The 16,339-nt window shown below is 37.2% G+C and overlaps 1 protein-coding gene and 1 pseudogene across 1 annotated transcript; one reads left to right on the top strand and one right to left on the bottom strand.

Moving 5' to 3' along the window:
- Positions 1-291: 291 nt before the first annotated feature.
- LOC113334340 lies at positions 292-4,882 on the top strand (annotated as a pseudogene).
- A 99-nt stretch (positions 4,883-4,981) lies between these two features.
- LOC113334338 (F-box protein At2g15640-like) lies at positions 4,982-7,103 on the bottom strand. The gene is made up of 2 exons (XM_026580621.1): positions 6,927-7,103; positions 4,982-6,575 (listed from the first exon to the last, which is right to left on the bottom strand). Exons 1-2 carry the CDS (start codon positions 6,951-6,953, stop codon positions 5,880-5,882), a joined length of 723 nt encoding a protein of 240 aa, XP_026436406.1. The 5' UTR covers positions 6,954-7,103; the 3' UTR covers positions 4,982-5,879.
- Positions 7,104-16,339: the final 9,236 nt, after the last annotated feature.

Here is a 16,339-nt window from a genome sequence, read left to right as displayed (position 1 = left end):
CTTAAAGAGATGAATTAGTCTTAATTGATTAGCTAATCATGATTAGTAATGTTAATCAAGTTTATTATCTCAGATTAAATGGGGTCATATTAGTCATTATATAAATATTTGGATAGGGGGTGTTCACTATTACTATTTGGTGACCCTATACAGCCCCAAAAAAAACCAAGCCTTTTTAAGCCCCAATAATAGGATTCAAAAACAAATAATAACAACCTTAATAAGTTGGTTGGGTGGGGAAAGAGTGAAAAGTTAAATTTATAAACACAAATTTCAGGAGAAGAAGAAAACAGTTGAGAAACATGGGGAAACGAAACCGGGGGGAAATGTCTGGAAAAGAAATGGAAGAAGATATGTCAGCGGATAATGGAAGCCATTATAGTCTTTCTTCAGGAATTTTACCTGCTCTCGGTGCTAGGACAAATCGTACACTCAAGATTCGTAGATTCATTATATCTCCCTATGATCCTTACTATAGGTACATATATACTGACCTTAATATATTTGGTTTTGAAAGGCAATGACCCATCTAATGCTCTGATAATTTTGTTGCAGAATTTGGCAATATTTTCTCATTCTTCTGGTTGCATACACTGCATGGGTATCTCCTTTCGAAATTGGGTTTCTTGTCGAACCCACTGCAGGACTGGCAATTGCAGATAATATTGTTACTGGTTTATTTGCTATTGACATTATCCTCACTTTCTTTGTTGCCTACCTCGACAGAAGATCTTATGTATTCATTGACAATCATAAGAAAATTGCTTTGAGATATACAAGAACTTGGTTGTTATTTGATATAGTAGCTACAATCCCATCAGAACTTGCTCGAAAGGTGGCAGGCCAGGATTATGGATTTATCACCATGCTTCGTCTCTGGCGTCTACATAGAGTTAGTTCTATGTTTGCTAGGTAAGATATGTCGACAATTTCTGGAAATAGACAAATTTGCATCCTTGTTAAAAAATTGCAGATATTGTTCATTGTTGTAACAGATTGGAGAAAGATAGGAACATTAACTACTTTTGGGTCAGGTGTGCAAAGCTTATCTGTGTGAGTGTCTTACAAGAATATAAACTATTTTTGTGAATGGGGTTTCTAATCCTTTGTTAATAGCTAACTTACAAAGGGTGGCAACTCTTTTAGGTGACTATAATCTCTGTCCACTTTGCGGCGTGTATCATTTATTATCTCGCTGCCCGTAACAGCAACCCTGAAAAAACATGGCTTGGTGCATTATTTGGTGACTTTCATGAAGTAAGTCTGGGGATTCGGTATATCACAGCAGTTTATTGGTCCGTCACCACTCTTTCAACTGTTGGGTATGGTGACGTGCATCCCGTGTCTACACCAGAAATGATGTTTGACGTTTTTTACATGCTTTTCAACCTCGGACTGACATCATATCTGATCGGAAATATGACCACTTTGGTTGTCCGGGAGACTAGTCGCACTAGAAAATTTGTGAGTAAATTTTTCCCAGCAAGTGGCAGATTACAAGCACCATATTTGTATGAGAATAAATATAATTTCGTCTGACACTCGGAATATTAATATGTTTTGCATGAAACAGTCTTGAACAAAACTTGCATTATAATCTGCGTGAGACGAGTGTGTTTCCATGCAATTGAGAACTATGAATTGAACCACTAGTTTATCACTGAGAATGCTGAATAATTTCTTATTTTGCTGTAGAGGGATGTAATTCAAGCTGCCTCGAGTTTTGCCAATAGGAACCATCTCCCGGAACGTTTACAAGATCAGATGCTTTCTCATTTATGTTTAAAATTCAGAACTGACTTGGAAGGATTGCAACATCAAGAGACTTTTGAGGCTCTCCCTAAAGCCCTTCGTTCAAACATTTCACACTTTCTCTTTTATAATCTTGTTGATACTGTATATTTGTTCCGCGGGGTATCAAATGACCTTCTTTTCCAGCTGGTAAGACTAGCAACTTTGTCAGTCTCCAGTTTTGCTCTTTGAGTAATTCTATTTACCTCACATCATTTCACAGGTCTCAGAGATGAAACCAGAGTATTTCCCTCCAAAAGAAGATGTTATTTTGCAGAACGAAGCGCCCACAGACTTCTATATAGTGGTTACAGGCGCCGTGGTAACAACTAACTTCCTTTCTGTATACTAGGTTAGCTTGATTTTCTTTTTTCTAGCTAACGCTGAAAGCATCTATTAATTCTCAGATGTAGGATCAGTTTTGCATGAGAAACATCAGTTAGATTCCATTCTAGAGCGAGTTATTTTATTTTTTTCTTATAAGTAATGTTTAGTGTATTTCTTGGCAGGAACTAATTGTACGTAGGAACGGAATAGAGCAGGCAAGTGCATTTCAAAATTGATTGTTCTGTCCAGATTAGATATAACGTGGTGGCATCCAGTTGAAAACTAATGATCCCTTATATGGTCTTCAGGTTATGGGACAATTGAAGACAGGAGACATTTTTGGTGAGATTGGGGTACTTTGTTACAAACCACAGCTTTTCCAAGTGCGCACTAAAAAATTGAGTCAGTTGCTGCGGCTAAACCGTTCTACACTGTTGAGCATTGTCCGGGCAAATGTTGGTGATGGGACCATAATCATGAACAATCTCCTACAGGTCTTCTACCTGCTTAACTATGTTTTGAGCCCTTGCACGAATAAGCCTATCGATAGCCTGATAGGATATAATATTTGGTTTACTTCTTCACACAATAATTTGGACTGTTAACAGCACTTGTAAGAGATGAACGACCCGGTGATGCAAGGAATTTTGGCAGAGACAGAGAACAGGCTAGCTCATGGTAAATTGGACCTTCCGCTATCTCTGTGTTTTGCAACCCTTAGAGGAGACGAATATCTGTTGCACCAATTACTAAGAAAGGGTGACGATCCAAATGAATCTGACAACAGTGGCCGCACAGCTTTGGTTTGTATATCTTCTCTAGTCTGGAACTTTTTATTTTGTTCATTATGACAAATGGTAACCCGTTATTTTATTTATCTTCACCAGCATATAGCGGCAGCAAAAGGAAATGAGAAATGTGTTTTTCTTTTACTAAATTATGGAGCAGATCCAAATAGCAGAGGTATGTTCAAGCCTGGAGATATAACAGATTTATCTGTACTGACCCAAATCACTTTCTTGCAAAAAATGAACTTATATACTCAGAGAAGGTTTTCTCTTTATGCGCTTGTTTATACGGCTCTTGCGTAATTGCATTACTGTATGTGCTGTTTCCAACTTTCTGGTACATTCTTTGTAACCTTTCTTGTTTGGTTCTTCAAATTCAGACTCAGAAGGAAGTGTTCCTCTTTGGGAAGCGATAGTCGGGAAACATGAATCAGTAGTTAAATTGTTAACAGACAATGGTGGAAACCTATTCTCTGGAGACATAGGACAATTTGCATGCACTGCTGTCGAACAAAACAGTATATATTTACTCAAGAAAATTGTAGAATACGGGGGAGATTTGAAGCTCCCAAAGAGCAACGGAACAACAGCACTTCATGTTGCGGTTTCCGAAGGAAACATCGAGATAGTAAAATTTTTGCTGGAACAAGGATGTGATATTGATAGGAAAAATTGGAAAAATGCCTCAATATGAGATGCAATGTTGGAAATCTGCCCCAACGTTAAAAATAGTTGGAAAAATGCCCCATTTCGTTAACTTTGACATCCAACCCAGTTAAGTCACATGCGTAAAGCCACCATCACCACCAGAACTACCATTAACACCGCCGCTTCCACCACCAGAACCTTAAACATGAACCCTAAACCCTCAATCCTGGATTTTGAACCCTTAACCGTGAATTTTGAAGGACGTATTTGTCTTTTTATTCGCGTGTGTGGGCTCACACATGTGACTTAACTGAGTTTTTGACAGAATGGGGCATTTCTCCGAACTTTTAAATGTTGGGGCAGATTTCCAACATTGCACCCCATATTGGGGCATTTTCCTAATTTTCCCATGTTGATATTGCTGATAGCCATGGATGGACTCCAAGAAACTTAGCTGATCAACAAGGTCATAATGAGATTAAGTTGATATTTCAGTCCAAGCAAGAAACAAAACATCAACCCACGGTTTCACTTGGTCAAGCAACAGATGTTCACAACATAACAAGGTATGGGAGCGAACCTGCAATGACATATCCAGTACCACCAAACAAAGGAGGGAAAACTCCTTCAATGGACGTTTTGTGGAGAGGAAACCACCAATGTAGAGAAACTAGCGATTTTAATAACTCGCTATTTGGAGTCATGTCCGCCGCTGCCAATACAAATGAGAGCACCAGAAGTGGAAAATATTCATCCGAACATCTTCGGATGCCAGGTCGTAAATTGGACGAGCTCTATCCTGCTCAAGTGACTATTAGTTGCCCGGAGGCTGTTGGAACAGTAGATCAACTTGTTCGCTTGCCCAAGTCTTTGGAAGAGCTTATTGGAATTGGTGCTACGAAATTTGGGATTTCAGTCAGTAGAGTTTTAACTGTAGATAAAGCTGAAATTGATGACATAGGAGTAATTAGAGACGGTGATCATCTTATCCTTGTTACTGATGTCTGGAATGCTGAATCAGATGCATAAATATTGGACTCGACGACATGGGTGGAAAATCTTTATTTTTTGTATACAAAGATATCTATGAGGGAGATGCAGAAATATTGCTACGTGATCCAAAATTTTGTCCTCTGAATCTAAGTTTCTTCCCATCTTATGGGTGGACTGGAATGTATCATGTGACCCAGTAACGGAGCCATGAATTTTTATTCGGGGAACAATAATGCATAACGGAAGATGGCACCATTGTATAAAATAGTTGGTGTGCATAATCCTTGGACGAAATGTAGATGTCAATTAAAGATTTGAGATTTATCTCGACAAAACTATGATTTTTTCTTTTATCAAGCTTATTACTAGTACTTCTCTGGACAAATGTTGTTAACTTAATTCTGGCACAGTGGATGGATTGATTGCACCTGAGATGCACTGAACTCTCAAAAACTAGTCTTGGAAATGACGAATTATTGACAGAAATGTGATCCACAGACCTTTTGATAACGAAGTAAGATTACTGTGGTTCACTAACATAGTGTAACGCTGAGACTTTACAAAATACATCATAAAAGAGAAACCTGAAAGGCATAAACAAATTTTCTTGTCAGCAACAAACGATACAACTGTTCGGAATCCTAATCAATTCTATACGACTGAGAATTGCTGCTGATACGTTTTTGAACAGGTAATAAGCTTTCACAGAAAGTCGTGAAAATCGTGAAAGGAAAACAGTACATAATTGAGGAGGGAATGCCTGTGATTTTGATCTTCCTGAAGGTGCTCGTCTTTTTCCAGTTGCAAGAATGTACAGAGACTTCATCCTCATATGTCTTATCATCAGACCTAGCTCGTCGATAAGATATTATGATTATCCGGTCTGTTCCTAACACAGAAGTAAAGTAAAGACGCGTTCCTCGCCCCAAAAATAAGGCAATTCAATAGTAACTTCCGTCCAGTTTTCGTCACCTGTGCCTTTATGCTCCTTGCTGCGATCGTCAAGTAGCCCAAGCTTTACAATGTAACCACTAACTCTTGTCAATAAAGCTAAACGTCCATCTACTTCTGATAAACATGTACGCCTCATTGAAGTATCCCGAGGTCGATAAAGGATGAATTTAGGGACTCTGGGTGCTCTAAACATCTCACTTCCAACATCAAAAGCCACGATGAATTCTGGCCTATCATCATCATCGTCATGCACCTTGCTGTAAAGGACTGACGTCTTATAATATGTAGAACCATTGGTATAAGATGAAGGATCTTCAAAATGAGACAGCTTGAATGGTGGAATCTTATTGTTTCTTCTCCATGTAGTGTCTCCAACAGTCAAAACTTCAAAAACTTGATAACTAGGGAGATTACCCGTTGGGCAAATATCCCAGGCACAGATGAATTTGTGCTCCTTGGTGGCAGGATCAAATCCCAGTTTACATATCGGGTTCGCAGGAAGCCATCTTTCTGTAAATCGCTAAGTAATGTTGACTTAATCCAAGGTGTTATTTCTAGCGTACTAACATTACATATACGCACTCCGTAGTCAACTTTACTGTCAAAGAAACCAATCAAACCATTTAGAGGTCCCAAAATCTTTGAGTAACAAGGCGAGTCTATTTCTATTACGGTATGAACGGCTGCTGTTGAGCTGTCACTGCCTTCAGAAATTAGGTTTGCTGCCAAGAAAACATCTTTACAAGAAGTCCCTCCCCTGTGAATTGGTTTCCGGGTTTCTGTCGGAACAACCATAAAGAGATTTGGACGTGCTATTGAACGAGTAAGGTGTAAGTCAATAAAATATGGATCTTGTTCAATCAAGTATCTCCAACGTTTACATACACACTTGAAACGGAGAAGTGACTTCACCCGTAGTCTGCTTAGTATCTCCATCATTACTAAATCTACACTGTCACCGTCAACACCACTAATAGTGTTCGAAACAACCGGGTTAGCGTTGCAAGCAGCTTGCAATCTCTTGTTCCGACGTCTTCTTTGCCGATAACGTCTGTAAGCAAGTTGCCTCAGGCCCTGTGTGCCCAGGTGTATACCAATAGCAAAATCAAATAAATGGATAAAACTGGATGATATTACTCCAATCCTAACAGTATCAATCGATCATTATAGAAATGGAATCATTACAATATGTTCGTCAACTAGGGATTTGTGTGAGTGTTTTCAGTGAATCTCTATAAAAAAGATTGAAACAGAAAGAGGTTCAGTGTACATTTTTCTGCAGTGTGTCAAATTAGGGTTCATGAGCAGTTAATGGCAACAAAAGCACACAAATTTCTCAAATGAATTGAATCAAATTTCTGCCCAAAGTAACATGCAATTTAAAAATCAAAATTAATAGCAAAATCAAGAGGAAAAGTTACATACCAGACCAAGAGGAGAGCTAAACACCATTGTTGTTCTTAATTACCAATTAGAATCTCGTGGTTGTATTGAGGCAAAGTAAAAAACCACAGCCTCTATGGAAACGGTAATTTAACCCTTTACTAATACTTTGACCTACAAATGCAAAGCCTCTGGCTCTTGAGTTTCCACACTCCGCATTTTAAAGCTTGCACGCTGTTCAAAATCTCGAAGACCGCGAGCGTGGGTGGAGAATTCGCAATTTTATAGTAGGTTATTTGTTTTTTTCTTAATTAAAACAAGGGAAAAAAACCGTTCAGAATATTAGTCCACTCCGATCCAACTAGGAACAGATTAGTCCAAAATATGTATAAAGACGTTGTTATTCTTCGCACGCTATTAATAAAGCATACGTGCAGTGAATGGATACATTTTTGTAACTGACACCATAAACGTAGTTGTGACACGTAGCTTGAAAAAAACACTGAATTAAACGGCGTAACGGACAAATCATTTATTCCTTCTTTTTCTTTTGAAGACTGAAAAGCAGAAGAAAAAAATCAAAACTACTCATACCTCAAAATTTTGAACCCTAGAAAATTTTCAATTCACATAAACCTTCAATAAAAAACTCTAACATCTTACTAATCAAAACAACTAGATGGTTGAACAATCGGTAACATCATGTTAAAAGGAAAAAAAGTAGCTTCAAAGAAAAATGCACCACCAACTATTCACCTATTTGTTAATGCAGCATTGGTTTGCTGAACACAACAAAATCATGAAGCCAAGCAATAAGGAAGGTGTGCCAAGGCTTCTTAGGTGGATCATCAACGACGCAGTAATACAATTGAGAAAGACCTGAATGATGCCATGAAAAAGGTATCTCAAAAAACTTTCTTAGAATAGTATATGTACATTGATATACACCTTTAATAAGGTGTACATGATTGTACATTGTTGATAGATTTTAAGAAATTTGACTTGCGTACAACAATGTACACTCTTACAACATGTGTAAAAAAGCATACACCTGTGATCAGTGTTGATACTTTGGCATGTTTTCAGATGCAACCAGGATGGGTGAAGGCTTATACTGATGAAGAGCGATTGCTTTTGGATGAGTACCGGAGGCAGAAACAAGAAAATAGCATAGATGTTGTAAAGGAAAAGCTGCGCATTTCAGATATGCGAAGAAAGGAGTTGGATGAGGAGCTTACTGAAGTTCTGGATAGGCAAGAAAAGCTTCTTAGTTTTATTGAAGAGAAAATACTAAAAGTTAATGAAGTTGGTCTAATGAGCTTGAAAGAAAGAGAAGTTAATGATTTCCGTAATTACACTTAGGATGAAATCTTTAAATGTGCAAAGGAAATACGGCTTGAAACTGAGGAGGAGGGGGAAATTGAGGGGGAGATTGAGGAGGAGGAGGAGGAGGATGAGTAGGATGGGGAGGAACACAAGGAAGATGATGATATTGAGGAGGAGGAGCAGGGGGAGGAGGAGGTTGAGGAGGAGCATAAGGAAGATGATGATGATGGTGATGGCAATGACAAGGAGGAGTACAATGAAGATGGTGATATGCATGATCATAATGATGATGATAATGATGATGATGATGGTGATGACAATGACAAGGAGGGTAGCAAGGATGGTTATATGCATGATCATGACAATGACAAAGAGGGTAGCAAAGGTGGTGATGACGAGCATGGAACTGAATCTGAAAGGAATGAAGTTCCGTCTGAAACTCCTGAAAAGCAAAGGTACAACATCACTTTTTTTAAATTTTCAAGTCATTTCTTTTTTTTTATGTGTGTACATAGTCGTACACCAGTGTGTGAAAGCTAATACCTTTTCTCAAAACTTGAATCTTTTTAGCACTCCTTCACCAAAGACCAATGAGGCAAATGAAGAAGAGGATGGAACAAGCCAAGGAATTGAGTCTGAAACTGGTAACATGCCGAGGTATATGTGTAGCTCGCATTTATTCTAATTTTCTATATATGTGTACCAATATGTACACCTTAGTGATTTCTTATGTGTGTGTATCAAGATGTACACCTTAGTGATTTCTCATTTTCTAAAAAATTGCATTTTTTTTCAGCACTCTTCTGCCAAAGGATGTTGAAATCCCTGAATGTCAAGAAGAGCATATGAACCTTAATGACCAGGATACTGCTCAAACTGATGAAATTGACAAAGTAGCTGGGTGTGAAGCTGCTAACAAGCAAAGGTATAAAGAAAATGATCTCAGCTTATATATTATTTTTTTCAGTATGTGTGTACAAGGATGTACACCTTTATGACTTCTTCTGAATTTGTGTACATTCCTGTACATTAGTGTTAAACTCTGTACACCATTGAAAATTCTCATAAAAATTTCATTTTTCAGTACTTCTATGCCAAAGACAAGTGTAATCAATGAAGATAAACAAGACCAAGTGAACCTTGATGACCAGAATGTGATTGATGGCACTCAAACAGCTGAAATTAATGAAGCTACTATAATTGCAGCTGAATTCGTATGTCAGTTGGATCCTAAAGAAGTTCTTTTACTCACACAAGGAGAAGAATCACAGAATGATACTTATACATCAATTGAGGACCTTCTAGATAACTTGTCTAAAACTGTGTTCGTAAAGCTTGAAAAAGGTTGTTACAGAACGGCACCATCTGAAGTGAAGGAAAAGATGGCAACCCTGATCCACCACGATTGTCCAAGCTTTGCATTATTGAGCCAAGAAGATCCAAAAGAAGAGTCGTCGCAAAAATCAGTATCCAAATAAGATGTACGAGAAAGGATCATTGAAGAAGCAGTGCAGTTCCTTAAACAAAATCCTAGTGAATTTTTTAGTAGCCAAGAGGTAGAAGAACAGAAGACGACTCCAGTGAGGACAAGAGCAGGGAGGATGAAGGAAGCAGAGATGTTGAAGACACAAGCCGCTGGCAAGTTGTCCAAGACACCACAAAAGAGAAATGCAAAAAGAAAGCTAGATCCTGAATTCACTGCCGAGGGTAAAACCAAACGAGTTGTGATAAAAGCAAATCCAAAAGGCAAGGGGATCAAAGAGGAACAAGAACCAGGCTATCCTGCCCCAATAAAGAGAAAGGGAGATGTATATCGTCCTCACAATACATTGCCAGATGTTCGTCTATCACCACTATACCATGTTATGCAATCAGGACAGGACAAAAAAAGGGTACAAAAATTCTTCGACTATGCAAGCATGGAGTAAGTTCACAAAACACCATGATTGAATCTTGTAAAAAAAATTATGTGCACAACTTTATACTCCATGTTAACATTTCCTTTATGTTTCCGCAGCTTTGTAGCTTGGGAACTAAAAAGACTGGATGATCCAACAGTCAAGGAGGATATTTTGATTGCTGAAAGAGTACTTCGTGAACTGATGTTCAACAAATATCTGGACCAAGAGGTACTCCAGTTTTATATCCATCGACGTAGAAGAGCACTTGTCAGAGATAGCATTCATCATCCAGATGACAAAAAGTACCTGAGCTGTGAAATTATGAGTCCTACTGCATGTGTAAGTTTCTCAAAACAAATAAGAAATGTCATATATAGTTACTTTAATATTGTGTACATAGTTGTACACCTAATTGACATGGCGTGTTCTATGTGTTTTTATATTTCTTTAGCTGTGTACATTGATATACACCAATATGCATATATGATTGACACATGGTCTGTTAAGTGTTGATTGTTAGATTTATTTAGCTATGTACATAGATGTACACCAATATGCATCTATGATTTACACATGGTCTGCTAATTCTTGATTGTTAGATTTATATAGGTGTGTACATAGGTGTACACTTGTATATCATACATGGATATACGGTCTGTTTTTAGGCCTCCAATGTTTGATTTGTTAGTTTTCTGTAGTAGTGTACATGTTTGTTAGTTTTCTGATTAAGGTGAGCCTAATTAATTTTGTTTTCTAACAAATTATTATTTGCAGTACTATGTCAAGTATAATGTCACCAACGAGGTGCAAAAGCTTGTGGTTGATTTCATACGGGACATGCCTGAGAATCTGGAAGTTCTTGTAATCCCTATCAATCACTCTACAGATCGAACGAGGATGGGATTGCACTGGTCGCTTTTGAATTTTGATTTCGAAGCTAAGGAATGGAAATGGTATATCTTGTTACACTCAGAAAATGAGCAGTCATATCAAGACGATGCAAAGCAACTAGCAGATGTGGCACAAGTGGAACTCAACAAGAAGAGAGCATTGAAGGGTCACCCACCTATAGAAGAGCACGAATTAAACATCATGACATTCCCTTCACAAGAAATCAACCCGGACTGTCTAATATATACTTGTTACTTTATGAAACGAAGTATGAAGACAACAAAAGGTATGGAAAAAGGTCAGTAGAGGGCCCAAGACATTTGTCAGCAAATGAGATCAAAATTGGTGGCCAAGATGTTGACAAAAGTTGGATGGTATGAAAAGGTGTGGGATATAGCAAAGGACGAGGAGCATAATCATTGGCGCAAGACTACAGGAAACCAACCATTGAAGGGGAAGAAGAGTTTTTAATCTTCATTCAAGATCACTTTCTGAATTTCTTCTAAACATTTTTAATCTTCAGACAAATTTTTAAATTTCAGTTTTCAACTTTCTGTTTAAGACTTATCACTATTATAAAGACCTTGAATTAATGTTTTTTATTAGTTTCTATATTGATATTTTGAAAATAGACTTGTGTCAGTACTAAGGTATGTATTACAGGTTAGGAAATATTAAGGTGTACATGATTGTGCACAGTTTCTGACAGAGTAGAAAATCTGACAGGCAATGGTACAGGAAGGTGTACATAATGGAACACATGTACTAACAGAAACATAAAATAGAAAAAGTAATAACGTAGTATCAATCATTAAATAGCAAAAATAAAAACTAATTACTGGCATTAGAACTTAAAAGATAGATTATTACTAAACAAAATAAACTAGTAGCATCCATTGTACAACAAGGTGTACATAATGCTACAATGTAAAAAGACATGTAAGAAAAGTGAAGTGCACATGAAGGTGTACATAATGGTACACAGATCCTGACACTAATTATCCATGAATAGAAAAATGAAAAGACATTATCAAAAGTAAAAACCAAAAAACATAGAATCTTTCAAACAAATCAAACATAATAAAAAGCATCAAGGCATGGGGCAGGTAGCTCTGTTGTGGTGACCAAGAGTGAAGCACTTTGTGCACATCATAGGCCTCTTTTGCTTCTCCCAAGCCTTCTTGAAATGCTGTTGTCTTCGTCTACCGGGTGGAGGCACATGAATAGGAACAATAATCCTGTCACTAGGATCATAAGACTGCGGCTTGTCATAATTGGGGATTGTCAAGATGATATCTTGGTATGTCATGTTGTACCATTCAGTGGTGAAGTATGGCTCAAATAATGAATAGATGTCCTCTTTTGTAGATTGAATGACATCACAAGCATGTGCGCAGAGAAACCCATTTACTTGCCACCTGTGACACGTACAAGTTCTCTCCAACAGATCTACATAATGAGTGCGGGGAGACCTGACTTCATACAATCTTTCCATAGACTCAACAACAGTCCAAGTACGACCAATGTTGATGTTCTCGTTTAGTAAATCCTCGTATACGGGAGTGAGCCCAGTGTTAAAATTTTCAAGACCTTCTACCCTTCTCTTAGAATTCATCTGCATAACCTTCAAACTAAGATAATAAAAACACAAAACATAAAATCAAAACATGATATAGAAGAAATACAGATAAAACATGTGTACAACAATATACACATTAAGGAAATCCATGTGTACAACAATGTACACACAGTTGCAGAATCACAGATATAACATGTGTACAAGTATGTACACATCAAGAAAATCCATGTGTATGACAGTAAAAAATAAATGAATGAAACACTAAGCATAAAACTCACCGTATCGCATCGAGAAGAGAAAAAGCAGGCAGCTTTTTGAACTCAAGAATCCAGTTATTGAATGATTCGGCAATAGATGAAGAGTGAGCAGCATATCTGCATATAGGGAAAAATGCATTTGCCCATTTCTCCTTTGGAATGGTCCCGAGATAATTAGCAACATGTCCATAACCAATTGCATGCATGCCCCGCAAAGCTTCTTCAAAGTTCGCTGCTGTGTAAGAGTAAGCAGCTTTGTAAAACAAATCAATAACGACCTTGTAATTCGCATCACCTTTTCCAATAGGGAGATTGCACTTGATGTGGCAAAAGAAATAGCTGTGATATGAACTAGGAAATGATTTTGGAATTCCCTGCAGAAGTCCTTGGTGACGATCACTAAAGAAAACAATCGTACGATCATCGACCACTTGTTGAAGATTATCTAGAAACCAAAACCAATTGTCTTTGTTTTCAGATAAAACAATAGCAAAGGCATATGGGTAAAAACCATCATTTCCATTGACACATGTTGCAGCCATCAAAGTACCCCTGAATCTACCAATGAGGAAAGTAGCATCCAAGTAAATCATGGGCCTGAGATACCTATAGCTATGCTTGCAAGCACCGAAACAGATGAAAATCCGCTTAAATCTTCCAGTTTCTTCATCAACTTCAAGTTTCACAAAGCTATCAGGATTAGTTTTCTCAATGGCTTTCACATACCAATTTAAATCGTTATACGACTTCTCGTCGTCACCATATTGATCTTCAAATACAGCTTCTTTCCCTCTACGGGCATGGTGATACATAATATTGGACCCATAAGTCTTCTTAAAGAGTGACATGATCTGTTTGGGTTTTAAAGTGGGATCACCCTGTATACTATCAGCGATCAAATGCTTAACTAACTTGGTTGTCACCACATGACTTCAACCTCAAACCAACACCACAGCTACAAAAAAAAATCTGGAATAAGTAATGTGCACCACATTGTACACCTAATAAAATCTCAAAAACAATAACACACATGCAAAAAGAAAGCACATACCAAGCAAGAATATGAAATTTACACCACAATGTGCCACCTAAAAAGCCTACAACAAGTAATGTGCACCACAATGTACACCTAAAACGAGTCTACATATTAAAACCTAAAAATCAATAACATGGATCAAAAAAACAAGTGAACACCACTAAACTGTGAATAACGTTAGAATCTTTCAGCACAAACCGAGAAATGTCACCATTCACAGGCCCAAAGTGAACCCTCCAACCACAACCATCTTCTTCGCACTTTGCAGTAAAACGAGTCTTGTCGTTTTTAAGAATAAGAATATTGTAACCAGTACACATCTTGTACTGATCAAAAACAATCCTTACAACTTTAACACCACCCACAAATTCTCTACCAATACTGTCAAAAACATAACGCCATTCATCGATAATGAGAGGCTTGGCCTTATCCGCGTCATGATCGACCACCCTTACAAGCTTAGGACTTTCACTTACACAAGAGTTTGAAGTACTAGCACTAGAACTACTGCTACAACCAGAATTAGAACGAGACAAAGACCTTGAACTAGTGCTACAACCAATATGCTTCGGAATCACATCAACATTCAAATAGAAATCTTCATTGTTCATCTGAATAACAAGAGCAACTAAACCTTGAAGTTGTATATCACCTTGTATAAAAACTACCTGATTAGTATCCATATAGGAAAAACGTATACTCCAAGGGGACAAAGACCTCCACTGCTTACAAGAAAAATGCTTCAATTCATCAACGGTGATAAAAGTATTAACACGAAACGCAGCAGAATGATCACCATGATTCAAAACAGCATGAACGAACACTCTCATACATATTTGATACACCTACATATAACAAAAGATATAATAATAGTTTCAAATTCGCATAACCTAAAACTTGAAGAGTGTAAAGGAAAGTACACATTTAATCGAAGGCAAAAATCAAATAACAGTAAACTTAAAATCAAAACTACTCCATCGATTAGTCGAAGATATAAGCTTCAGAATCTTACTAGAACACATAATTGAATAAACCAAAAGAATATGATCTAATATCAGTTCGATTTCATATCATGCATCATAACACCAAACACCAAAAAACAGTAATCAAAATCATTTAACGAAAATCAAAAGCTAAAATATAACAAAAATCAAATCAATAACATACAAACAATAAGATGTAACAGATTGAATTCACATCATCAACTGATAAAATAAATAAAACTAAATATAAAAAAAGAGATTCAACGATGAAGCAAAAACAGAACTAACCTGAAGTTGAATTCTGTTAAATATCAGAAACGATGAAATCCAACCTAACCTCTATGAATCTGTCTGAAACTGTTAAATCGCTGAAACTGAAGTTGAATTCTGGATCGATCTATCTCTGAAATCTGTCGTGAATTCAAATCTGAGGTCAAAAATAATCCCGTAGCTACACTTTACCAGTAAACTGAAGTTGAACGACAACCAAATTTCTCTCTGAAACTGTTGAATCGCCTACGAATTTCTTCTATGTCCGGCTCCCTGTTTTGAATTCATGTTTGAGATATGAAATTTTCGATTTCAAATCCTCGTTTTATGTATGAAATCGTCTCAAGGGTAGTTACGGGATATTGGAAATACAGGAAAATCGGGATCGGTCACAATTTTGGACTAACTCGTCCATATTTGGCTTAAATTGTTTGAGACGGGGCTTTTTTGGACTATAGAGTACTAGGACTGAGATGAGGGGACTAAAGCGTCCCAATCCCAGTAATTTTGGGACAAAACGTCAATTTTTACTTAAAACAATGCTACAAATACCCCGTGAAAAATCCCGACATCATTGGCTAAGGCATGTGGGCTGCGTTATGCAGGCAAAAGTGGAGAAGATAAGGAGCAACAGTGGGTCCCAGCCATCTTGTTTCCCTCGAGATTTTTTATATAATTTTTTGTCGCTAAAATAGCAGGGTTTTTTTTTTGAAAATATTTTGCTATCCCGCTACTACATCATGTAGTTGGTGTTTTGTGATGTCAGATAACTCATCGGTTAACCTCTATTACATGCGAACAAATCTTTTGCTATTGAAAATATTCTGTCGTATTTTTAAGATATATCTATATGCTTTTTATTTTGCACGGTAAAGAAAAGGTTTTGGCGGCAAGGTAACTAAATTCGTGGATAACCTAAAGCCAATAATATTTATTTTTTCAGGAGATTATGACCAAATACTTGTATTTTTATTTGTGAAAATTGGAGATCGGAGGAATTTAAACGACATATTTTATATCTAATTGAGATCAAAAAACATAAAACCAAGGTAATGTTCTCAACATATCTCTTTATTTGGTTTGATCGAGATTATTATCAGTAGGGTATATCAATACCTGGCACTGTAATCTTGTTCCCTTTAATTATGAATGTGTATTCATACTTGCCAATTTATTGTAAATAGGTATGCCAAATTACCAATACTTGGAACG

This window comes from Papaver somniferum, unplaced genomic scaffold (genome assembly GCF_003573695.1).
Source record: "Papaver somniferum cultivar HN1 unplaced genomic scaffold, ASM357369v1 unplaced-scaffold_137, whole genome shotgun sequence".
NCBI classification, from domain to species: Eukaryota; Viridiplantae; Streptophyta; class Magnoliopsida; order Ranunculales; family Papaveraceae; genus Papaver; species Papaver somniferum.
Note: the sequence above shows the minus strand (reverse complement) of the source record. Positions and strands in the feature narration are given on the sequence as shown.